This window comes from Asterias amurensis, chromosome 9, assembly GCF_032118995.1.
Source record: "Asterias amurensis chromosome 9, ASM3211899v1".
NCBI classification, from domain to species: domain Eukaryota; kingdom Metazoa; phylum Echinodermata; class Asteroidea; order Forcipulatida; family Asteriidae; genus Asterias; species Asterias amurensis.
The window spans coordinates 6,617,297-6,644,998 of record NC_092656.1 but is presented as its reverse complement, the minus strand read 5'-3'; the positions used below and the strand labels follow the sequence as shown (position 1 = coordinate 6,644,998).

At 36.5% G+C, this 27,702-nt stretch overlaps 1 protein-coding gene across 2 annotated transcripts; it reads right to left on the bottom strand.

Moving 5' to 3' along the window:
* Positions 1–43: 43 nt before the first annotated feature.
* On the bottom strand, positions 44–27,086 carry LOC139941506 (RNA polymerase II elongation factor ELL-like). 2 transcript variants are annotated; one of them, XR_011786606.1, is made up of 12 exons: positions 26,948–27,086; positions 17,619–17,666; positions 13,300–13,427; positions 12,622–12,750; positions 11,993–12,232; positions 11,625–11,745; positions 9,706–9,815; positions 7,807–8,119; positions 6,940–7,262; positions 6,273–6,489; positions 5,332–5,609; positions 44–5,300 (listed from the first exon to the last, which is right to left on the bottom strand). XR_011786606.1 is itself a non-coding variant. In XM_071938041.1 (11 exons), exons 1-11 carry the CDS (start codon positions 27,077–27,079, stop codon positions 5,493–5,495), a joined length of 1,878 nt encoding a protein of 625 aa, XP_071794142.1. In that variant the 5' UTR covers positions 27,080–27,086; the 3' UTR covers positions 44–5,492. The 2 variants fall into 2 exon arrangements, 1 of the variants encoding a protein (XP_071794142.1); XM_071938041.1 differs by having other exon boundaries at positions 44–5,609.
* Between the last annotated feature and the right edge of the window lie 616 nt (positions 27,087–27,702).

The following is a 27,702-nucleotide window of genomic DNA, read 5'->3' as shown; positions in this document are numbered from 1 at the left end:
CTGATCCATCAGTTTTCAAAAACGCTATTATTTTTTTCCCCTCCAAAAAGTTCATGTACCTGTGAATATTTCGTCACAATGTTTACTAAGGTTTTAAAGGCACTGGGACACATGTGGTAATTGTCAAAGACCAGTGTTCTCATTTGGTGTATCCCAAAAAATGTAAAAAATAACAAATCTGTGAAAATTTTGACTCAATTAGTCATCGAAGTTGCAAGAGAATAATGAAAGCAAATTACCCGTGTTGAACAAATTTGTGTGCCTTCTGATGCCCTATATGATAGGCTTCAGGGCTGAAGTCTTGTTATGTTTGAGAGAAAATATTACCTCTTTCTCAAAAACTAGCCACTTCTCACAAAGATGTATACTATCAACAGCTCTCATTACCAAGTAAGTTTTTATGCTAACAATTATTTTGAGTAATTACCAATAGTGTCCAGTGCCACTCAGTGAACTTATGAATACAACTTGTGAAAAGTTTTGAAATAAATTTGTTTGATTCCCAATATCTTTCACACAGTGAATATCATTTACAATGAATGTAAGTAATAATAGATGTTAATTTGCATCAGGGATAAAGAATATTCTTCTTTTTTTTTACCCATACACCGATGTGCGTGTCAGCACTTGTATCTTCAGTACTTACCCACCCCCCCCCCCCCCCCCTGGTATGCATACCCCGAGTCCTGTGACAAAATGTAATAATGTGATTATCGTAATAAAATTTACCAACTCAGTTAAACCAGATGTTTGTCCGCCTTATGTGTTCCTTCTTCATGGTATTACACAGGATTGGTAAAGCTGACAAAATAGTCGCAGAAAGTGTTCATGTTTTGGTCTGCAAACCATAAACACTGTACAAGGAATAGCAAGCATCGGGCTTAAAGGCACAGTACACGTTTGGTAATTGTCAAAGACCAGTATTCTCACTTGGTGTATCCCATCATCAGCATAAAATAACAAACCTGTGGAAATTTGGGCTCAATTGGTCATCGAAGTTGCGAGAAAATGATGAAAGAAAATACACCCTTGTTGGACGAACTTGTGTGCTTTCAGCTAGGAATAAAGGACTTCTAGCTAGAAGTCTTTTATTATTTTAGTGAGAAATTATTTCTTTCTCAAAAACTAGGTTACTTCAGAGGGAGTCGTTTCCCACAATGTTTTATACTATCAACAGCTCTGCAATGCTTCTTACCAAGTCAGTTTTAAAATTAATTTTGTTTTTAGTAATTAACAAATGTGTACCTTCCCTTTAATCCATTATGTGAGTCAGGACAAAATAGTGAAACACCATGCACAATTTCCAGCATGTTAACCCATCATCTTGAATTTTTTTGTTAACAACCGAAATCAGCTGTTGCATTTTTTTTTCCAGATTGTCTCAAATATTACTTCATTTTAAAAAGAGAAATATTTCACAGAAGGAATGCAATTTTGTTGTCCTCACCAATCCAGTATAATACCTTTAATCTACTTCAGACTTGTATAAATAATTATGAAATTTAATCATATTGATTTATAACCTTCAATACATAAATTTATTTGGATTGTGACAGCCCATACAGCTTTAAAATGAGGCTCCAAATCATTTCATTTTAAATATTTCTAATCATTTAAAAACCAAGGGTTATAGTTACATTACTGACTTCAATGGGCATGATGAAAATATTAGCATTCTATTGCATGACGTCTGAATTTATTCCACTTGACTAGTTTCTTTAAAACTGTAACCAACAGACCCCTGTATTGGTGGCGTCAATTGCTGCATTTCTGTGCAGAGTAACAAAGGTTCCCCATTCTTCTGCGAAGGTATCACTCAAAATTGCACGGTTTTCATTTTACGCTTCGAACTAACACGGTCAGACATTTATGGGAGTCAAATTTTTGACTCCCATAAATGGCCGACCGTGTTTGTCGACGAGGTAAAACGAAAACCACGCAATTTCAAGGCATATTTGTGTAGATCATTGTATTCTACTTTTACAACATCTTTCTAACCATATCGATTTTATAACAAATGGTTACAAAACGCTTTTCAAATACCAACTCGACCGATCCAAGGCAACGTGTTCCTTTAAGGACACTGTGAAGTCATCAGTACTAAGGTATGTTATTTGACAAGATAGCAAGATGTCAACATTTGGAGTTTGGCAGCTCTGTTACATTGGTACAGTAACTTGAAGTTGACAAGTTCAAAATCCTGGGAACAATTTCTGTGTCCTGTCGCCACTTTTTCACTCTTTTTTACTCAAAAGAATATATTATAAATCATAGATATTAATTTATTTCATAACGAATGCAAAAGGAGGCAGGATATGAATTTTTTTTACAAATCCCTCTTTTGATGTTTTGCTTGGTCATAGTCTACACGAGGTGAAATCTTTAACAAATGTTACACTGTACGGTTTCTGTATTAAGTCTTCCCATTACAGACGTGTAGACTGCAACCACGTCTCATAGGTAATTTTGGTTGGTAAGCTTTTTACAAACAGCTAATTCCCTTCAACTATGGCCAAAAAAAAGGAATTCACATTGATTTTATTTGAGAGCTTATGCAGACCTCAAACTGGAATGCTATTGACCAAAACTCTCCTCATTCATAAATTGAAAAAACATGATACAGATATTGTGGGTATTGCCTAATAAACAAAGAATTTCTCAAACTAATTCACAACATCTATAATAATTTACAAAGCAGTGGTTCTGTTCTCGATAAACTGTAAAATATTATTGCAATATGTTTTTTTTCTGAAGAAAAACAAGTTTGATCTCAAAATTTGCATCATTGACTTTTAGTAATGTAATTATAACTCTCTATCTTATAAGTAAATAGTTTACATTTGTTTCAAAGTAATACTGTGCAGTGAGTACCATCATTGTCAATTTGAAACCAGTATTTCCACATCTCCCTTTCCACTCAAGGCCATGTCTGTCTTAAAAGGACTGTGTTGTCAAGATCGAGGGCCCAATTTCATAAAGCTGCTTTAGCACAAAAAGATGCTAAGCACAACAAATTTATGCTTACCAGACTAAGATTACCAGCCAAACTACCAAGTTACATGAACCATTTGTGACTGGTATTTTGCCAATATCAGCTTAGCAGAGAGTTGTTAAGCAATGTGTTTGGGCCCTGGGCAAAACATTCTGCCTAGCAAATTTCTTGACTAAGCGCGAAATTACCCGAGATGCCAGTCTCATGGATGGTAACTGTATGGTGTTCTAGCTGGTTACCTTTTTTTGCTAAGAAAAGCATTTTCGTGCTTAGCAAGTTTTTGTGCTTACAGGCTTTCTGATGTAGGGCTCTTATCACCTATGGATTGGGTGCATGCTGTAACTGTGTGAGGAGTTTATAATTTCATGTACAGCCACAGGTCTGCTTTGAGCTCGACAACAGGGACCCTTCCAACTATATCGCTTTCCTAACTTTAAGGTTGCTATTTTTCTTTGAAATAAAAATGAACGCTTCAAGGTAGGGTCATAGATTGGCATTTGTCAAGGCAATGCTAATTTGTTGATAAAATTGTAAAGGTGAGATACAATAAAAGTCACATGTGAAAGTGTCTACTTGCTGAGGAAACAGCAACAAATTATCACAGTATTTCACAGGGACTTCAAACCCATCCATGTTTAGTGAGGTGACAGCGGGTACCAACCATCACTCTCTGGCTGCAGCTTTCGCACAAGGAAACCGACCCTCTGAAGTCTGAGAATTCTCAATTTCAAACGTTTTGGGTGAGAAATTATCCAAACCATATAACTTCACGGGGTATCCTTTCTAAAAAATCATTTTTACTATCAACAGCTGCAGTGCTTCTCACCAAGTAAGTTTTTACAATCGTTAACTTTTGGAGTTTTTACCAATCTATGACATTACCTTAACGAGACTAAAAACAGAAAAATAAGTTCAAGGGTTATAATTAAAAACACTTTTTAAACTGAAATTTACGTCAATTTTGTAGAAATAGCGGTTGATCTAAAGAATGTATTCCAGCAAATATTAATTTCAGATAAAGAGTGCAAAACAGTTGGTTAAAATTATTGCATAATTGATTCATAAATTGAATCTGACAACCTACTGGAAAAAAAAAATCAGTTTCTTTTTCATAAAAAGTGTAATCAATGAAAGAAAATCTTTCAAAAGGATATTCACAAACCTTCACCTTTTATCAAAGCTACGATGACTTTTCATCTTTTTTATATTTTTTGGTACTTTATGAATAATAATAAAAAGGTGCAGAAAATGAAGACAAACAAAACTTGGAAGCCCTTATCGTTTTATTTAAATTGTAGAAAGTTTTTGGTTTCTTTTTCTTTTCTTTTTTAATAAATATTTTTCTGTTTTTTTTTAAACGGATATCTTCCTTGTTTTTTCCTTTTGACATAGTTTTTATCAATGTTTTCTTCTCTCGTTGCAAGTTAAAAAGGGAAAAAATCAGAATGAAATGAAAGAAATCAAAGTAATATTTTAGTAATTTTTTGAGTTCTAACTTGAAGTACAATCATGGCAATCATTCAATAAGAAATATATGTTTATAACTCCATTTCTTCCTTGTTTTTCCTTACATCATAATTTTCAACAATTATTTCCTCTCTTGTCGCATTAGGAAAAAAACAAAATATAAAATGAAAAAAAAAAAAAGAAGTAAGTTTTGAGTAATTTTTAAAATTCTAAGTCGAAGAACAATCATGGCAATCGTATAAAAAGGAATACATCTTTTTAAATCAACTACATTTCAATGGGTCAAAAAGCAATACTTCTTAAACAGACATGGCCTCAGATAAAAAAAAATAATTTAACAGAAAGTAAACAACATCAGACCAATATGGAGTAGAACATTTTCTAATACCAGTCACACCTCGCCTGACACCGTCATATTATACCAACGTTAACATAACATCAGTATTTCCAGTAAGACAGATAGCGTCTTAAACGACAAATACAGTTTGAAAAAGTAAACAATTCCTTCCTTGTGAAGTTAGACATGATCATAAACAGTGACAGTAAAGTCAGTTTGATATTGGACATTGGATATTCACATAGGTTTATGCAGTGAATATCTACTTATTACTTTGATATTGGACATTCACATAGGTTTGTCTACTTATTATTTTGATATTGGACATTCACATAGATTTATACAGCGAATGTCTACTTTTTTATTTTTGATATTGAACATTAGACATTCGCACAGGTTTGTACAGCAATGTCTAATTTCCTAATGAAAAGTAGACATTCACTGTACCAACTGTACGTGAATGTCCACTTTGGAAAGAGCAAACTAGACATTCGCTGTGCAAACCTATGTGAATGTCCAATGTCCAATATCAAACTAACTTTACTGTCAAGCAAAAACTTTATAAGTTTTCATTTCATGTTGGAAGGAATTGCTTTAAATATTTAAATAGATTCAAAAGGTATTACCCTCGTCTCATGATGTGATTTTACTTTCGTGATCTGAGCACACTGTGGAATACTGGTTTCATTCCGAGTCCTATGTCGTTGTTCCGTGTTGTCTAGAATTATCGTAGGCTGCTATCAAACTCTTGACGTGCGCTAATTTCTCGTGGAGCTCACGCCATCTCGACTCTTTCTTGAGATAATCTTTGTCCTATACAAGGAGAAGTGATTATCAATTAGTCAAGCCTTGATGAAGCTCATTATTGCTAATAGTAAAGAATGAGTAGGTGAAAGTTGTAGTAAACAGGGTCCAATTTCATTGCTGTGTTAACCACGAAATTCTACACATACAGCGCCATACTTCCATAATGGCAAATCAAAATAAGATTGTTCTATTTCCAAAATAAATAGTAGTTCAATTAAAATACCTGACAAATATTCATAATTGATATTATCATTCATGGGGAGCCCGATCCTATCTCTCTGGCCCATCACTATGAGACAAACTTCCCCCAAATCTCGACAAGTCACTACAGGCGTACAACGTCCATGAATAACAGCACATAGTTCTAGGGGCCCTAAGCACAGACTCCCAAAGTAAGCAGAGACAGGAAGTTTTGGCCAAGAAAAAGCAAGGGCACAATCAATAAATAGGGAGACAAAATGGGTGGGGGGAGGTTGGAACAGTACAAAACAGTTTGTTTGAAACAGTACAAAATCAAAGTTAGGATGAGGGAGAAAAAGTTATTAACTACTGAATGAGAAAGTCTAAAAAGGAGGAAATCTATGGGGAAAGGGAGAAGGCAGAGACCAAAGAGCGCCTCACAATAAGACACACAAAAATTCAGAATTGTCCTGGAAAGAAAAAACCTACCGCCTGAATAATTGTATATTCCTCTAGAACTTTGAGCTTGATCTGCTGATATTCTTCGCTGTCTTCCGACGCATTATGGAGTTGTTCTTTCAGCTTGGTGAACTTGAGCGTGACTCCCTCCACATAGGAATGCATCTTCTTATACTCAGGGTAGTCCCGATTGAACACATCTTTGTAGCGCTGTTTCTGCTCGTGGGAGGCGATTGTTGTGAATTTGCTGCAGGCAAGAGAAAGAAATTTTTTATAAATTTTCATTGATTCAGAAAACATAATAGGCTGTTGCAAACTGCTTTCAAACGAAAAGGACATATGGTATGAATGCAAAAAATAAGTTTCGACTCTAGCAGAGTCTTTCTCGAAGACATAAAAAAAAATTGTTGAATTCAATTAGCTCCGTCTCCAGTTTGGGACGGGAGCAGACTCTGTTACTGGGATGCAATTTCATATACATATATGCATTTACTTTGAAAACACCATTGCCTAGTTTTCAATGCATGCTAGGTTTCAGTAGAATCGCAGTAGAAACTTCAAGGCCTATATAGTTTTGGAGCAGCAGGGGGGGCACAGAAGTTTGAACATCGACAAACGGAGCCTCGAGCCGAAGCCGGAGCCCAAGCCGAGGTTTGAGAAAGATCCCAAGAAATTTTTTTACAAATCTTAAACTCACTTTAGGTAATCTGGTCCGTTGGACGTTGACGATACATCGCTCGGCGGTGAAAGTTTCCCGACAGACTCTATGACCTTTGACCTCGTCTCGGGTTCTTGACGCTTCTTCTTCTTCTCCTTCTCCACTGGTTTAATACTGGGAGGACTGGAGACGAGATGGTCGGGTGATTGCTTGGTCGTACTGCTGACATCGTACTTTGAAGGTGGGGAACAAGACGCGGAGGACCCGTCGCCGGTAGGGCTCTGTTTTTTGGCATTGTGGGCAATCCGTGTCTTCTTTGGGGCCTTGAAGTCAACAACATCTGGCAAGAGCGGTCTCTTGTTCTACAAAAAGCAACAACAGTCATAGAAATTATTAGACCTGGATTGGCAACTGGATGAACAATGGAATACCTTTGATAAAAGTTTAACAAATATTTCCTCAATGACTGGGAAAGGGTAACAATGTTTGAAGGTTCTTACAACAACTCAAAGAGTTTTTCCTGTGGTCCGCTGCTCACATGCTGGTTAGAAAACCTAAGGACTAGTCAAAACTCTCTTCAATTGCTCCGGCTGGCTAGTTCAGTTGTCCACTGGCCAATTGGTTGTTAAAACACAGGATGACCAGTCTAAATTCTCTCATACATGTAAGTGTCCCAGTTGGCTAGTTCAGTGTTATTCTTTATTATTATTTATTTGTGGTGCAAACCAAAAGTGAATGAACCGCCAGTTACAAAAAAAACATCCACATTTCATATGAAATATGGAATAGTGAAAAACGTATATTACTAGCTAAAAGACAAGCTAACTGGTACCTCTGAAAGGTTCAAACTTTACTATGAGTTGGCACTATGTTAAATACGGTCCAGTAAAGTAAAACCGTTCTTACCGCAGTTTTGTTTTTTTTAAATTTCTCGGCGGCAATTTGCACAGTCCGCATGGTGTCCACCGTTGGTGCAGGGTTTGGCTTGGGAAAGTCTTTGGAGGGTATTCTTGAGAGTGACGATTTCGACGAGGGCGGTTTCGACGAGGGCGGTTTTGAAGACGGTATTTTTGACGAAGGCGCCTTTGACGACGGCGGTTTTGACGACAGCGATGATTTTGAAGACGATGTTGAAGACGATGATGATGACGTTGATAAGGAGACAGACATGGCGGTGACAGATGAGGAATGTTCTTTAGGATTTAAATGTCTTAGATTCCTGAAACAAAAGGAAACATAGTTCACATTAAAGGGTCTGGATACTTTTTGCAGGACACAAAACACTAGACTTACACAGCTTGAAGATATTGATAGTAGAAAGCTTCCCTTAAAATATTACTTACTGAGGTGCTGTAGTTTTTAAAAAATGAGTAAAACAGACACAAAAAGTATTTTAGCATGTAAAACGTGTTTTCGTGACATTGTTTTACTCAATTCTCAAAAACTACAGCACCTCAGCAAGTAATATTTTTAAGGATTTGGGTACTTTTTCAAAATGTCCATAGAATTACATTAAACTTACAGGGTTTGAAGATAATGATTGTGGAAAGCTTCCCTTCAAATATTACTTACTGAGGTGCTGTAGTTTTTGAGAAATGAGTAAAACAATGTCATAAAAATGCGTTTGTAAATGATTAAAATAATTTTCGTCTCATGAGACGAAAATTATTTTCATGACATTGTTTTACTCATTTCCCAAAAACTACAGCACCTCAGCACGTAATATTTTCAGGGAAGCTTTCTACTATCATTATCTTCAAACTGTGTAAGTTTAGTGTAAATCTGTGGACATTGTGTGTTTTGTCCTACAAAAGTTACATAGACCCTTTAAGGGAAGCCTTCTACTAATATTATTGTCAAACTGTGTAAGTTTAATCTAAATCTGTGGGCATTGTATTTTGTGTTACAACAAGTACCCCAATCCTTTATCAGGCATGATTATTGGCCCTTCAAAAAAAAGTACATGTAGGAATGTTTATCGAGTAGAAGGAATGACCAACATGTACATGTGTATGCTTTAATAGACACTTCAGGCTGTTCAATCACACAATATTTCAGACGTTTCCATGAGCAAAAATATTGGAAATCGGACATAAGTAGGAAGTATATGCATGAAGTGGGATTTGAAACTTGACATGGTTGAGTATAATCAGGTGAGGTTTGCGGTAGCACCGTGTATAAATCTCTTTTTAGTAGTTTTGGTTCTGGAATGTCAACCACCAGTTCTCTTCAGAACCAATGCTACTCAAAAGAGATACACACCTAATAATAATCCTCACATAATAATTCACATTATTTTAACTGAAGTTAAATTTGCATCGGGGTAAAGAATATTATATATGGCACACATTGATCCTTGTTATTTGATTGGTGGAACTTGCGTCATGTGTCATACTTAATTTCCCGTAGAGTTACAGCGACAATTGCTAAAAGAAATTAATATAGGAATCCTATATTGATAAATATAGGATGCTTGGAGCACTTCCGAGAGGAGCTTCTCGGTGAAACAAGGTTATGTCACGACACGCTGGACAAGGTTGGTGTTTTTTTTCAGTGTGGGCTGGACGATTGTTTGTTACGCCAATGAAACAAGGTCGAACCTCCTAAAATCATGTTTACATGAAAAGTGAGTTTTTGTGAATGTCAAAAGGTCATAACTTGTTTATCATAACCTGGATGTACAAACAAAGTCAATGGATGCAGAAATACCACATGTTTGCGCAGTAATAGTGTTTAAGTGCAAGATAAAAATTTGTTTGTGAGTTAAGCCCTTGTTGCAGCGACACAACGTGTATGCAAACTTACTTTGTCACTAGTGACCTATCGGCTTCACTGTACAATGGCCAATCCTCCTGTACTTCATCGTATAAATGTTTATTCAGTGTGTAGGCGTTGTCTCTTGATAATGTTGCAACCTGCACCACAAAGAAGAAACAAACAGAAGAAAAAAAATTACTTTATATACAAATTTTATAAACCACTTAAAGACACTGGACACTATGGGGTGTCTTGGCCGAGCGGTTAAGAGCACCGAATTCAAGCTCTGCTGATTCTGTTCAGCAGTGTGTGGGTTCGAATCCCGGTCGCGACACTTGTGTCCCTGAGCAAGACACTTAACTATTATTGCTTCTCTCAACCCAGGGGTAAATGGGGACCTGTGAGGGCAGAGATGGTTATTGTAATTGATTTAGCCGAGTAGCGCATTTGTTGCACGAGGCTGTATACTCCCCAGGGAGCTGAGATGGTTTAAAGAGTGAATTAAGGCCCAGTGACCAGGGGTAATAATGTGAAGCGCTTTGGGACACCCATTCGGGAGTGAAAAAGCGCTATATAAACTCAAATGTTATTAAACTCAAATATTATTATTGGTAATTGTCGAAGACCAGTCTTCTCACTTTGTGTATCTCGACATATGCATAAAATAACAAACCTGTAAAATTTTGAGTTAAATTGGTCTTTGAAGTTGCGAGACAATTATGAAAGAAAAAACACCCCTGTCACACGAAGCTGTGTGCTTTCAGATGCTTGATTTCGAGAACTCAAAATCTAATTCTGAGGTCTCGAAATCAAATTAGTGGAAAATTACTTATATAGAAGAGTTTGCGGTAACACCATGTAATAACACACAATGTTATTACATGGTGTTACCGCAAACTCTTCTATATCTTATCTCCACCATGCAAAGTTTCAAATCCTACTTGGAAAATTACTTCTTTCTTGAAAACTACGTTACTTCAGAAGGAGCCGTTTGCCACAAAGTTTTATACTATCAACCTCTCCTATTATGAGTTACCAAGTAAGGTTTAATGCTAATAATTATTTTGAGTAATTACCAAGTGTCCACTGCATTTAAAGCCATTGGACACTTTCGGTAAACAGTATTGTCCAAAGGCCCACATTTCGTATATCACAACTGATATAAAAAATAACAAACCTGTGAAAATTTAGGCTCAATCGGTCATCGGAGTCGGGAGAAAATAACGAGGAAAATCCACCCTTGTTTCCGCACGTTTCGCCGTGTCATGACATGTGTTTAAAATAAATCCGTAATTCTCGACAAAGAGAATTGATAATTGTTTTAATGTTTTCTCGAAAAGTAAAGCATTTCATGGAATAATATTTCAAGAGAAGTCTTTCACCATTACCTTCTGTAAACCCTGTAAATTATTTGTAAATCTGTGAACTTTTTTTTCTTTTTTCTTTTCCGAAAGAGTATAATGGCTTTAACAAAATTTACCCAGTCAGTTTCCCTGGTGGTTTATTTTTGTAAGTTGCTTTCCCTTAGAGGGATCCCCCGGCTGCCACTTCCCAGGTTGTATTGTAACCTTGGGTGTGTCACCAACCATCCGGCCGTTAACGGTTGTATGGCTTCTGACTGGCACCCCCGTACAAAGATATTGACAGGTAGAGTAGCATGCAATACCTTCCCAACTTCTTACGCTGCAATTACGGTTTAAGTGCCTTGCTCAAGGATTCAAACCCACACCCTGCTGCTGACAAACACCAGAGCTTGGGTCCATTGAAATAGACCGCCCACGGGCATAACATACTAAATATAAAAATGAGGATATCAAAGTTGCAGCTGAAAAATCAAATTAAATCTAAAAACATGTGTTCTTTCATTTAAAAAACCCCCAGAAATGTTGGAACATTTTGTCCCCACAGCCTCAGTTCAGTGAAGACATTGATTTAAAAGAATACAAATAAAACGGCTGCCCACGTACCTGTGATAAGGTGTTACTGAGTTGATTCTTATCCTTCATAACAATGCCGTCTCTCTGGAGTCTTAGGATGAGTTCAGGCTTCTTGTAAGATCTCAACGCTAACAGATGAATAACACGGTCCCTGCGGATACAAAATGGTTACTCTATTGATTGAGTTGTATTTACAAAACAAAATCATTCTTTTCATGGAGATGTGTATCTAGGCAAAACAAACCATTTCCTGAATTCTGGTTCTGAAAAGAACCGGTGGTTAACGAATCAACCTTTCAATCAGTATGCTCTGATCTTTTTCAGGAGAAGAAGCAACTCAAAAAGAGATATTCACATGGTGTTACCGCAGACCTCTCATAATATATAAATAAACTTACCTATAAGATCTATTTGATACAGCTGGTTTGGTGGTCGTAGCTCCTTTGGGCGGAACATGCGATACCCGACTACTAGTCGGCGCTTTGGTACCATTACTCCAGCTTATTGCACTTGCTGTATTGGTTGGTTGGCTCTTGGGCGTGATAGACGGCTTACTCAGGGAAATCTGACCCGGTCGTTTTGTGATTTTCTTGATCTTGCGGGTTGCCTTGATCTCTTTTTGACTGACCTCCTTAGTGCTGTAAAAAAATTAAGTAAATATTTTGATGGAGCTGTACATACATGTATGAGTACACAAACCTTCTTCACAACTTGTAGTAGTGTCCAGAGACGGATTTGACATACATGTAGAGCTAAGATTGATCTTAACTGCACTTTGGGACTTTATCTTTAGTTGATAATCTTGCTTAGCAACAAACCTCCCTTTGGGACTTTCTCTTTATTTAATTGATAATCTTGCTTAGCACCAACTCTCTCTATGGAACTGTGTTACTTAGTTGATAGTCTTGCTTAGATGCAAATCTCCCTCAATCTTTAGTTGACAATCTTGCTTAGCACCGAATCGCCCAATGGAACTTCTTTATACTAAGTTGATAATCCTGCTTAAGCAGTATCAGAACTTGCTTACCTGGTCTTCTTTAGCTCTTCATCAGCCAGTTTCATTTTCTCCTGTGTGGTTTGATAGACATCATCCGTTGCGCTGACGATGACCTTAGTCTTGATGCAGCTGATGGAGTCAAGGTGGGGTATACCCTTACTATTAAAGAAAAGAGCAAAACAAGAACGCATGGTAAATTTCAGTAGCACTCTGTGAACCTTAGTCACTAATGCTTATAAAAGAAGCTAAGTACCCGGATCTCAGACAAAAGTGTCAAATTTCACTAGAGAGCGTACATCCAAATTGTATGTTTACTCACAATAAACTACACTACTAGTGCAGTTTGGCGCGTCGCTGACACAGTGATCGCCTAGGTGGTTTGGCATGTTTGTCTGAGCACAGGTTTTTTAAATAAAAGTGACTCATTAGTGCAGGATGCTATTCACAATAACAGATATAACAGACAATTTACATGGCGCACAGTATCTGGAGGTCCATTCTAAGGTGCTGAAAGCTAGCAAATCACTGTAGTTCAAACGAAAATTGAAAAGATACATCTTAAGATGACGTTTGAACGATGACAGATCAGTTGAGACGGTTTAAGGCCCAGTTGACGAGGGGTAATAATGTTGGAAGCGCTTTGATACGACCTTCGGGAGAGAAAAGTGCTATATTAAAAATCGGTTAATATTATGATCCTGCACTGACCTGTTTGTAAATTGCTGTATGCACTCATAGCTGCTGCCAGCCGGTACCGAATTGGGTTGTACGGTAAATTTGAAATCACGGAATCCTTCGGTATTGTCGCCGCTTTCTCTCACTGGTATTGTAATGAACTGAAATGCACAACAAGATAACGTCAACTGTCAGCACCAGGCATAGGATTTATCTTTGAAAGATAGCAAGTCCATTTTCATTCTGAAAAAGGCACTTCCTTTGGAAAATCTTAAAGTCAGGCCTGACCCTTCACAGATGCAACAAAGGCAATTGCTCCGACGACCCCTGGGCCCAATTTCATAGAGCTGCTTAAGCACAAAATTTTGCTTAAGCAAAAAAAATCCTTATTTTGTAAAATCAGATTACCCACCAAGACTCAACTCAATTGTTATGCTAAGTAAACAACAGCTAAATACCAGTCACAAGCAATGTATATGGCATGACATTTTGGCCAGTAACATGTGTAAAACAAGCGAGCTATTTTCATGCTTTTAAAAGCAAATTTTTTGCTTAAGCAGCTCTATGAAATTGGCCCCTGGTCATTGCTTTGGTACCCTTGAAATGCTCCAGGAGAAATTTACAATTTCCTCATAGTCATGGAGTGCACTTTACCAATGAGAAAATTCCCTGGTGCCCTTGCCCTTCAAAAATGAAAGCATACATATGTACAGGCCTGTGAAGTCAATAAGAAACTTTTGAAGGGGCTATTGACTTGGGTCAGCCCGAAACCCGGCTTGAACCAAGTCTACACCCTGACCAACTTGCCACCATCAATCCTCCACTACACTCCACTCTATGGTCACACAACGCCAGCATGATAAGATTGGTATGCCTGGCCCACTGATGATAAGCATTTGTTATTTTGGGCAGACAGTCCTCTTCATAGACATATCTATTTTCAAAAAAGCGACTTGCATTTCTTTAACAAAACAATAATTTTGAATGTACATGTAGCCCATTATAATAAAATAATCAAATAGTCTCAAATGTGTTCAGACAATGTCAGTTAGAATATTTTAATAGCAACTTAAAACAAAAGGTACATGTTTATCGAAAACTATTTTCAAAAAAAGTCACTGGAAAAATAACTTCATAAAGGCAAAGTAAACGCGTACAATGTATGCCTTTGGATTTTAGAACCGCTTGATTATTTTATTCCATACCATAGGGTCTACATGTATGATGAGATATACAATAAAACTAGCCTACAAAGATTTCATTTCAAAAGGTGATAGCGTTTTGGAGGATATTGCCGAAAATCTGGAGCGGTTATGCAGGAAGAAAAGAATGATCTGTAATTTGAATATTACAATCTGAGAAGTGGTCCCTCTCTCTAAAACCAAGTTTATTTGAAGGGGAGTGTTGCTAAAAAGGTTTCACATTATCAACAGCTGCAGTGCTTCCTTCTTCTGACCAAGTAAGTTTATAAATTCATTATCATTATTACCAAAGTTATATACATGTACCCTCCCTTTAAAGGCAGTGGACACTATTGGTAATTGTCAAAGACTAGCCTTCATAGTTGGTGTATCTCAACATATACATAAAATGACAAACCTGTGAAAATTTGAGCTCGATCGGTCATCGAACTTGCGAGATATGAATTAAAGAAAAAAGCACCCTTGTCACACAAAGGTGTGTGCGTTTAGATGGTTGATTTCGAGACCTCAAGTTCTAAATCTGAGGTCTCGAAATCAAATTCGTGGAAAATTACGTCTTTCTCTAAAACTATGGCACTTCAGAGGAAACCGTTTCTCACAATGTTTTATACCATCAACCTCTCCCCATTACTTGTCATCAAGAAAGGATTTATGCTAATAATTATTTTGAGTATTACCAATAGTGTCCACTGTCTTTAAAAAGGTTTTACATTATCAACAGCTGCAGTGCTTCCTACTTCTGACCAAGTAAGTTTATAAATTCATTATCATTATTACCAAAGCTATATACCCACCCTTTAAACATGTTACATGTAAACCTGATCAAATTAATAATGGTGTAACAACACACTATTCACTGTGAATGCAAACTTCATACCAGTACAAATTTTCAATCCATACATTTTGATTTGATTCAATCAAACCGAAGTCAGTATAAGATAATGAGTGCATTGCTCCCATCGTTGTACATGTATCTAACAGAGCCCCTGAGTCACCACAACCCTGAGTCATTTCCAGCTGGAGTTCACAACAAGTTCCCATGGATTTTCATTCTTCAAACGAATCCACTGAGTGACCAAAACAAATCCGTTTTATACTCTGGTCAACAGGTTTGCCCTTCCATGGCAAAACTCAAAAATGACATTTGGAGAAAAGCAGAGCTGCCAACATTTGCGTTTGCAAACAGACTGGGCTTAATGTACAGAACAATCAGGAAGATTTTTCAAATTACATTCAACATAATAGGGAAAAAGTTTCAATAATTAGGGATATTTTCACATTAGTTCATTAGAACATGGAAAGATTGGTTTACTTGAATTCTTTATTTTAAAACCCGAATTAATATTTTTTATCCCCGATGCAAATTTCCATCTTTTAAAGAGTGTACATGGATAATTTCAAGCCCTTGTACTGACAGAAATGTCCTCTTCAGTGATACGTGTACATGTACATGTCGGTTTCAACGAGCTAGACAAACACCTCTGCAGGAATTTCCTGTCAGGTAACAAAAACACACCGAAACCCTACATACTGTATTGTTATTATCTAGATCCAACTTTCATTCAACTTGTTAAACATTCACATTTCCGGAAACTCTACTGATGTCATATTGCCCGATTTCCATGAAATCTAAGGTTTCATGACAACTGAAGGTCACTCAGAAAACTCTGAAAACTTGTTTTCCTTTTTGTTTTCTTCCCTTTATTTTGCATTCAGAATAGTTAGCTTCACGCATCAGCTGCAACAACATAAATTTAATCCCATAATCTGAGGCATTTTCAAAAGGGGCTTACTGGGAAATGAAACCAGTATTTTTGTGAAATTTCAATGCAGGGACGAGGGTCCTTGCTGACAAAAAAAAATCTGAAACTATTTACTTCCAAATTTTAGGAGGTTTATTTAAATAATTGGCATTTCTACCTTTTGGTAACCCATCTGCCCATGGGGTTTAGATTTCACACTCACAGCGTTAGAAACAATGTACTCATTACATGTAGCAATATAGAGATGTAGATCAAACAGCTGGATTTCTTTACAATAAATTATATGCGAAATTAAGGGCTAGTTTTCGTCTCCAGGCCGACTTAAAAAGTCTGAAATAGGATAAAATTCTAAAGTTTCTCATCCCTGCTACATAGCGTCCAATAAACAGAAAACTGCACCAGAGTCAATTTAACTGCACTTGACAAATCCGAGGGAAATAAAACAACACCAGATGCATTTTAAATCCTAAAAAACCCTGAACCCTAACCCTGCAACTGGGACCTGGAGACAGGAGAAAAAAAAACCCTGTGACCCTGTATCCTAATGTACAAACTCAACCATTTTAAATCAATCACAAACCTTAATTCAATGAGCAAGTACGACCTTAGAAGTAAGGTACGACAAGCATGACAAGCAAGTACAATGCACAACAACCTTTTTAGCCCCTGATTCCAACACTGAATCCAACTTAAATCTAAAAACACAAACCCCAAACCTAAACTCCCAAAAGCATGACAAGTACAATGCACAACTCCAATTGTTTATCCCAAGGTTCAAATGCCAACTCCCAAAACCTGTACCCCTTAATTTAATCCTTAGTCCTGAACTCCAAACCTAAAAAACTTACAGTAATTCAAATTTTGTATTAATCCCAAACTGCGACTCCAAACTCCAGCCGGTCATGGGTTCCCATCTCGTAACAATCAACAACCACATGTATGAGACACAACAATCAAATACTCACCCCTTTGCTATGAGTTCTTATCACTCAACACGCACTGACTCAACTCAATACTATGAGACACACAACTCGAATACTCATCAAGAAATAAATTCCCATATCAATGCTCAATGACTCATTACTGTGGGATACTCAACTCAAAAACTCACACCTTTGCTTCATTTGAAACAAATTTAAAGTTTAAATGAGTTCCCATGACACTCAACTAAAAAACTCGCCCAATGACTCATTACTGTGGGATATTCAACTCAAAAACTCACACCTTTGCTTCATTTGAAACAAATTTTAAGTTTAAATGAGTTCCCATGACACTCAACTAAAAAAACTCGCCCAATTTGTTTACTCCTTTGAAATTTAGGTTAAGAGTTCCCATCTCTCAACGCTCATTGACCTAAAACCATGAGACACTCAACTCAAATACTCACCCCTCTGTTTCCTTTGAAATGGATTTTAGGTGTCTTGCGAATGTTCCCCTGTAATTAAGAAAAATAGAAAGAAGAAAGGTTTATCAAAGAAGAAGTATATCAATTATTGTAGACCTTAAAACAAAATAATACTAAATCAAACTTTTTGGGAAACAATACTATCTTGCAAGCTGATTGAAATATATAAAATAAAAAAAACAGAGATTTCATGCTCGGAAGGACACATTGCATATATTTTGCATAATCCTGAAAGGGTAAACATTACAGTTGCATCAATTCAACATAAAAATAATGCAAAGTGTTTAAATGAGAAAGTTGTCGTTAATTGAGTAGCAATTGATGACACTGTAAAAAAAAAATGCCCAACATCCTTTAAAAGCTTTCAATACCAAATCTGACTTGAATAACGGACTAAAAATGCCATCAAATTATTTCAAGGAACCTGCCTAGGGTCATGGCATCCAAATAATCATTAACAAATCTCTAATCATTAAAAATATTCTCAAACTCAAACCCTGTAATTTTGGTATGTTTTGAGTGATTATAATCCTAATTAAAAATCTTGATTGGTTTAAAGTGTACCTGTCTCAATCAATTTTAAAAAACATTTGCGGGTAATTAATGAATTCAGAAAACTGTCGACGGACAGAAACCCCACAACAGTAGACCCAGACTGGCCCAGACAAACATTTCAATATGGTTAGTATTTCTACGTATTGACGACTATCACGTTTCGCTACGCACAGAGCTTTCTCTCCAAAACTCTCATCCTCATTGTGTAACGGCTTTGTGGTCGGTCGCTAAGAACGTTTCTTTATCTACCCCAAGTATCGGTTTCCATCATCTGCACAAAGGAATTTAATTATGAGTCTATCTATGACTTCAATCTTTTTCTGTGTGAACAGACATGGTATTCTTTTGAGTGATTGTATTTTTAATTTAAAAAATTTGATTGATTTTATAGTGTACTGTTCTTGTCTCAATCAACATAATTTTGTGTTATTTTTTTCCCCGGGGAATAACAGTTCATTGTCAACATTTCACACAATCAAATCATTCAAAAAATTAGATGAGAAAAGTGAAAACAACTACCAGGAATTTTAAAATAATTTTAACCATAAGTTTTGACAAAGTACTGGAAAAAAGAGAAAAAAAAGAATTAATGGTAGAAATCACTTTTAAATCTAATTAAAAACATTTGGGGGTAGTTGTTTATTTCAGGAAATTGTGCTCGCATTTTATAAGATGTTATAGTCCATTTACTTTTCAACCTTTTGTAAACAATGACAATGTCAGAAAACAAACATGTTTTTTTATTAAAGGCAAAGCACACATTATTTTAATGACAGTTTCATAGGTTTAGTTTGTTTAACGTGTAAATGACACTCTAAAACTAACAGTGTTTCCTGGCTTACCAATGTTATCATAGATATTCTCTCTAAGGGAAAGTCAACTTTGGTTTTGGAACCTTTTGATGGTTATAATCGTATACAATTAAACTAACCAGCGAAAATTTTATTTCAAAATCACCTTGGCCAGTCAGCTATGCACAAAGGAACTCCTAATTGGAATAGACAATCTGAGAGACGTTACTGTCAATAACGCTTCTCAGATTAAAATTTTGCGGCATAAAAACTGATTTTCCATTTATACCCACTTTACTTCATGTACTTCAAAGTAAATTGATTCCCAAAATGCTATCAAAAGCTGCTGTACTTCTAACCAAGTAAGTTTTTATTTTAAAGCCAGTGGACACTATTGGTAATTGTCAAAGACCAGTCTTCTCACTGGGTGTATCTCAACATATGCATAAAATAACAAACTTGTAAAAATTTGAGCGCGATCGGTCATCAAACTTGCGAGATAACAATGAAAGAAAAAACCACCCTTGTCACACGAAGTTGTGTGCGTTTAGATGGTTGATTTCGAGACCTCAAGTTCTTAATCTGAGGTCTAGAAATCAAATTCGTGGAAATTTACTTCTTTCTCGAAAACTACGTCACTTCAGAGGTAGCCGTTTCTCACAATGTTTTATACTATCAACCTCTCCCCATTACTCGTCACCAAGAAAAGTTTTATGATGATAATTATTTTGAGTAATTACCAATAGTGCCCACTGCCTTTAAGAGTGACAACATCAAACTTACATTGTACACCTTCCCTTTCTATAAACCATCCTTTTAAAGAATCCACTTAGGCCTAAACTGTGAAATTTCAATGCAAGGAGAAACAACGCGGGCATACTGTACTTCATACATGTATGTTCATCAAAAGTTCAAGAGGATTTTATCCTATTGGCATTTGGCGCATCTGAAATACTTGATGAACTTGCACGGTCATCATGTACATTTAAGAGTTTGTAAGCCCAGATATTCACAGATCACATTCCGTACAAGCAGCTGGTCAAAGGTCAAGTGTAATATGAACAGTCTTGGAATCACAAAACACATTCAGTACAAGGAGGTCAATAAAAGGTATGGGGATATCGACCACCAATGTACACAGATTAAAGACAAAATGTGTCTGGAATGCCAGTCACATTCCAAGAACATCAGCGGTCCCCTAACATGGCCGGTCCCCTAACATGGCTCTTCACGTTAGGTATTGTTTCCCAATTCAACCCTTCTCTATAGTATATATTTTATAGACACACCTAGAGTATTTCCAGCTGTTGTACAAACAACATCACGTAAATATCTTCAGAAAATTCTTTCTGAACACCATGTAATATTTCCAACCATTTCAACATTCAGACTGAGCCGAGTTTTAAAGCCATTATATTCTTTCGGTACAGAAAAAAAAAAAGTTCACAGATTTACAAATAATTTACAGGGTACAGAAGGTAATGGTGAAAGACTTCTCTTGAAATATTGTTCCATTAAAACATTAAAACAACATAAATTCTCGATAACGAGAATTACGGATTTATTTTTAAAAACACATGTCATGACACGACGAAACATGTGGAAACAAGGGTGGGTTTTCCCGTTGTTTTCTCTCGACTCCGGTGACCGATTGAGCCTAAATTTTCACAGGTTTGTTATTTTATATATCAGTTGTGATACACGAAGTGTGGGCCTTGGACAATACTGTTCACCGAAAGTGTCCAAAGGCTTTAATGAAATAATCGTCGTTGTTATCATATTTGGCCAATTAATCTCAAAAGTGGACAGCCATTAAAATGAATTCGTTTGATTCAACACTAATAATAAATTTGCGGTAATTAGTGTAAAATTTAATTAACAATTTAATCACAACTAGGTTGTGAATTCGAGTAACCACAAAAGAGCTTGCAGTAAATTAAAAAATAAAATAAAAATTCACAAAAATTAATGAACTGCCAATAGATTGTTAAACTGCACCGTAACTAAAATTGTGACTTTGAATCTGAAATATTTTGTGATGGCAATTTGATATAAATTTAGTATAAATTTAGTACATTGAGATTTTCAAAATGACACTGGCTGGACCAACAAAACTAAACATAAATAATGGTGTCTTGCCCAAGGGCACCAAGCGTCATGACCAGGACTCGAACCCACACTCTGCTGATCAGAAACACCAACCATGCCAGAGCTTGGGTTCGGTGCTCTTTTAATACCACTCTTCCACAGTTTGCTAACATTTTATTAAGGAAGGTCTACCATTGCAGTACATTATGTTGTAAAGATTTGTTTTTAAATAAGGTTATGAACAAAGATGGAATGTTTCTTGGAATGTGCACCTTACCAACATTAACCTCAGCTGGTTAAAGCTAAATGGAGGTGGGTGGGACATACATTAATAACCCAGAGTGAATGTATTTAAGTCATGTTTAGTAGATCAGAGTGTGTGGGAGTGTCTTCCCATCTGTTCATCTGTCTACCTGTCTGCCTGTCTGTCTGCATAAACTGTCAACGATTATAGGCAATGGACATTTTAGATGGACATCTATGGCCGAGTAAAAATAGAAACATGTTTAGCGTCCGGGTTTTTAAAAAAAAGGAAGGAGGGCTTTTTATTTTGTATTTGTTATTTAAAGATGGCCGCCATTCTTTTTAAAATGTCAAATATCCATTGTTTTTTCTACTGCTCAAACACACAATACATAAATGAAACATGTTGGTCAAGACATCGGACAAGACATTCAGACTGTTTTAGTTGAGATCGTTTAAAATAACACATTTTCATTATATCCAAAAAATATCTATCATTGAAATTTTTTTTTTACATGTGCATAAAAAATGTGCATAAAAATAATAAAAAAATTAAAAAAGGAGGCGGCCTGTAAAAAGGAAGCGGGCGGAGACGCTAAACATGTTTCTTTTTTTACTTGGCCTATCAAAAACAGTAACACAGACTGATTTAAATAACAAATGCCATGTTCAAGCTTTGGTTTTTGGAAGCATTTAATTGGCAGAAGCCTATATAAATGTAGTGTTCACAATTAAACTAACATGTGAAAATTACATTTACAAAAGGTTCTTGCGTTTTTGAGATATCCCCAAAAATCTGGAGCAAAAAAACAACGATAGAAGAACTACACACAATCTGAGATGCAGTAACGCTTCTCAGATTCAAATTTGGGGCATAAAAACTGCAATCGTTTTAAATATATCCACACTACAAGTGGGGCATAAAAACTGCAACATTTAAAAAAAATAACCACTACATGTCCTTGGAAGTAAAATGTTTCTCAAAAATATATGCTTTTTACTACAGAAGCTGTAAGGCTTCTAACAAAGGTTTTATCGCTATTGATTTTCAGAGTGATTAGGCCTACATATGTACATGTCTACCTTCCTTTTAAAGAAAAATAATAATTTAAGGACAGAAGCAATTAATTAATGGTGAGTATACCAAGCTTCACATTATTTAACTCAAGGTACCGGCAGTAATACTTGTGCTTCGCCAGAGCCATTTTTATCACCTAAACACTACCTGCTTAAATTTGATGGCGCAAGTGGGAAATACGCCACCGTATTAACAACTACAGCGATGCTAAATTCATCTCAATCCGACCGGTGTTCAGAATGCTGTTTTGTGACATTCAAAGAACAGTGAACTAGACCTGAGCCGTGCGTGCACCGCGATATCACAGCTTGCCTGTAAGAGTCAGTGTTAATTTGACTTGACTTATAAATAGTAACTGTGTATAGCCTAACCATGTACACTATTCCTGTCAATGGTTCTGAAAGATGACATCTACAATATATGAATGAACCGTCACGCCCGAGTGAACACATTACATTAGTGCCAATTAAAGTTGTAATTATCAGAAAGCGAGAGAGTATTTTCAGCTCCTACTTCGTCAACTGTCACTCATAAACGAATCACTTTATTGGCTTAATGAACTTCTGGCAGTGTGTTGTTTTGGTAAACAGCTGCTGTAGTGGAACTTTCATCTGTGCTTTATTTCACACAGTGGCTAGACCCATCAAGTTCATCTCAAAGAATGATTTTGCCTATCAATCAATCTTAAGTGCTAAGTAAAAAGTAATGTCACAAAACAACACTACCATGATGGTTTGACAACGCTTATTTTCACAGATTTTAGCCGAGATTGATCTTGACTTCAGATGTGAATTGATCTTTCAAATCCAAAAGATGAATGTTATTAATACCTCGTAAAATCAAGTCCAGGCTACCTGTAATCAGATTTGCAAAGTAATGATAGAATTTAGTGGAAACTTTTAAGCTAAGAAACCCGGAAAACTCCTAGTTAAGGCACCCAGACAACCATCGACTCTAGCTAAGACACCCAGGCACACATTTGTGCTTTACAGCAAATGTGAAACTCTCCAAATCGCTCAACACATTCAAGAACAGTTTAAAAACTCATTTTCATAGAGAAGCTTTTTGTTAAGTTTATTTTCTTATTTTGTTGTTTGCTACTTTCATTGCTTGTTGTTCCTTTGTAGAGTAGCGCCATGAGCGCCGCTTGCGGCGGATACCGGCTGAAGTGTCCATTATTATTATTATTACACAACTTAGCTCAAGCTACGCCTTCTAGACACCCCGTTGGCTTGCTAAGACACCCAGACACCCGTAAGCTCTAGCTACATGTAACCATGGAGGAGTAACACAATGTCATGGTTTAGGTTATATAGTAATCATGACATACTTAGCAGTCCAAACCAACCACACATGGCATGTGATCAGGCATACCTTTCTATGTAATTTAATAGAGACGTTCGTCATGGGCCAGCCTTCAATGTTACCAAATTGATGATGTGTGCCGGTCGGGTCCCCTTTTGGTATGATGCAAATCAGTAGTTTGAGATTGCTAGTACATGTACAGTGGGATAAAGAGACCCACTTCTGCTAAGCACAAAAATTTGCTAAGCATGAAATTTCTTCCTCGATCAAAACAGGATTACTAGCCAAATTTCCATTTGTTGCTTAGTTCTTGTTACTGGTATTCAGCGTTTGTTTGCTTATCCTGAAAATCACATGGAAATTTGGTTGGTGAACCTGTTTTTATCAAGGAAGACATTTCATGCTAAGCAAATTTTTGTGCTTAGCAGCTCTATGAAATTGGGCCCTGGTAGCTTTTGTTTATAAAAGGCATTTCAAGCGATGAATGGAATCAATCCAGATAAATTTGTGCCTAAATGCCTAACTCTCAAAGATTCTTCCTTCCTTCCATTCCATGTACCAGCCCAAATTGTTTCACTAGACGGAATATTATTTTCATAAGAGGCCTTTCCCAAGATGCCATCTGTTCATCTAGGCCGAGCCTTTGATCAGCCATTACATAATGGCTTTCCAACAGTCTGTGTGCTCTTGAGAAACAAGACCATTTACCAACAAGTACGACTACGAGCTATTAAAATTTGTAAAATTATGTTTACGACAAAACGTCTTATGTTCAAACAGAGTTTCATTGACAAAACAAATTATCAATGGCAAAAAAAAAAAAATAATAATGAAAATAATGCAATCTGGAATTGGGATATGGATTTTCAATCTACTTGTAAAGTATAAGTTTGAATATGAAATGTCAGATCATACCCTCTGACAGGCCATTTAAAAAAAAAAATGTGGGATATGAATTTTTAGTTTGAATATGGAATGTCAGTACTAACATGTATACCCTCGGACTTGCTGGTCCTGGATATAGTGTGGTAAATTTGAATCAATAAGTCATTTTTATTATTTCCTCTGACAGGCCATTTAAAAGGCCATAAAAAGAAAATGTAATTTAATTCTCTCAGCTGTGTACTACATACAGCACGTATACACAGTTAACTTTGAATCAATATGGTGCAAATAAGAGTTGTTTTTTTTTCCTTTCATGACACCAGCTGTTAGCGTTATCATTCATTTTGGTCATAATGTTGGTTTCAATTTTAAATCTAAGTAATACAGTTTGTGTGAAATATTTCCATTTACGTATATGAAACTCTTTAAATCTCATGAGTTTATTTGATATGATTGCTTATTATACCCTTAACTATTTTTGCATTTATACCACCGGGCGGTCTATTTTGGTAGGTAAGTTGTTTGCAACAGCTACATGTACATACATGTAATTCTATTTTCTCAACCTTTAAATACTACTATTCAATCAACCGCAAGCCGGTATGCTTTGTTTATGAAAGGGCAAGGGCAGCAAGGCATTTTCTCCTTGGTAAAGGACACCCTATGAGGAAATTGTATATTTCTAATGCCAGAACATTTCATGGGCACCAAGGCAACTGTGAAGTTTCAGGCCTGAAACCATCATGTAATGACTTACGTTGAATGTCAAAAAACATATCATGACATATTCAACATTTTGACAAGTTTTGTTTTGCAATTTAGGTTATCACAAGAAAACTGACAATAACAAATTACGAAACTCTTCTTTTCTCACGAAAACATGCGTCACATTTATGCTTTCTTCATTGAAGGTTTTTGCTTCTTTTTCACTAACAGCTTGTTATGTTTCCATGGTCGTTCTAATTTCCAAACAAAGCCTTTAAAGCACGTCTGCAATCGTACTTCATTGGTTCTGTTAATTCCACTGAAGAGCTACAACAGTACACTTAACCCACTTTGTTCGGCTGTAATATGGATACATGAGCTCTCTTTATCATCAGTCTTATCATAGACGTGATAAAAGAGAGACCGGTGCTGGAAGAGAGCCATAACAGCCCAACAAGGTGGGTTAAAAGTAAACTGTTTGTGATTTTCCAGTTATTTTGTCATGATGTTTTTGTCATTTTGGGGAAATTTTTTGATGCAGCAAATTACTGCTGATCCACAATGAGACACAAAAGTTTGCCTGGGGTGCTAATGTTAATTAGCTTCAGTTACTCGGTCTAGACTCTATCTAGCCAATTCGACTCGGATCATTCAATATATTACAACAACAAAATATTTTGCTTACATCATCATTTCTGCTTTCAATAAAAATTATTGGCAATCTGCCATCTGCTCATGCTAAAAATAGAAGGCCAGTAACTGTGTCTCAAACAACAGGTCAAATATCACCAAATGTACAGTACATGTACGTGTCTGTGTGTCCTACAAGCTAGCAATCATGTCAGGGTCTGATTTTATCTTCACTTACTTGACTTAAAGCGAGAAAACATTAAAACAATTATCAATTCTCGTTGTCGAGAATTACGGATTTATTTTAAACACATGTCATGACACGGCGAAACGTGCGGAAATGAAGGTGGGTTTCCCCTAAATTTTCACAGGTTTGTTATTTTTCATATCAGTTGTGATACGAAGTGTGGGCCTTTGGACAATACTGTTTACCGAAAGTGTCCAATGGCTTTAAACTGTATAACAACAATAATAACCTACATTTTTTCCTGTTTCTTGTTCTACTTCTACTCTACTTCATCTAGTACACTTGTCTGATCTAGCCCATTGATGTGGTGATCGTGATGGAAAGTTTGTCCAACAACTAGGCACTTTGAGTTAATATGAAGTCATTGTGCGAAGTTTGTGATTCTTATTTACATAAACGTTAAGGCCTATTTGTTAAACCAATTAAAGAAAACCATGTATTTTTTGTAAGTTGTTGGTTTTTAATTTTATGTTCCTGTCCAGTCCAGCCTGGTCATTCATTATTCCACCATATTGTACATTTCAACCTTTAGAATGTTCTTTCACACACAGACAATTTGATGGAAATATTTTGATATAGAGCAAGGCTAGTTACAAAATGTAAACATGGACAGGGCCGGGCGCCTTGAACTTGAGATGTCGCAACAAACGGCAACAATACAATACGTCCCCATTGCATTGTGCGCGTTGTGTGCACACGAAAACACAATTAGGAAAACATACGGTTCGACACGCCACACTAATTCACCCTAGAACTTCCGATCACAACATTTTCTGACTCTTACCTTTGCTTTTTGGTATCGTTCGATTGCCTTGAGTGAAGAATCTGTGAGTTTGAGCAGCAAAGCGGTCTTATCTGGGCATGAATGGGCGCTACTCGACAGACCATATTGAGTGTTCGCCACTAAGTCCGCCATTTTCTACATCGCGTCTGCTACTTGTTTCCCTCCGTCTGATTCCCACCTCACCTCAAAATGTATAACTTATCGCTGCGCACAGAGGGCAGACGACCAGACTACTTGCTGTCACAGCTTTTGTATCCAACTGCTCGTTCTAAATTGCGCGGTTCCAACTAAAACGTGTAGTTCGAGACAAGATCCGGTGCGGTTCTTTTTTGTAACCAATGACGTCCGTCAGTGACGTCACGAAGTGCGTACAAGGATGGGGATCCCCAAGGTTTGTAAAAAAACATAGTCATTTCCTTGTAAACAAATAATCAATGATCCTTTACTGCCCAAATATAGTATAATATTTCAAATGAAAGTGAGTTTTGTTAGGTGCTATAAACTGACTGTCATAACAATGATTTGAAAATACCTAACTAAAGGGGGAAGAACCTCGGTTTGTAGACTCCACAAATTAAAGGAACTAACTAAAGAGCACTGGCGAGCTGTTGGTATTACAATAAACTGTAAAAACGACCCAATTTGACGTAATGTAGTTTTAGAAAAAGAGCAAAAATTTTCACCCCGAAATGTGACTGAGTCTGCTGACAAGCTTGATTGCAATGGATACACGAAGTGGGAATTTGACAATACCA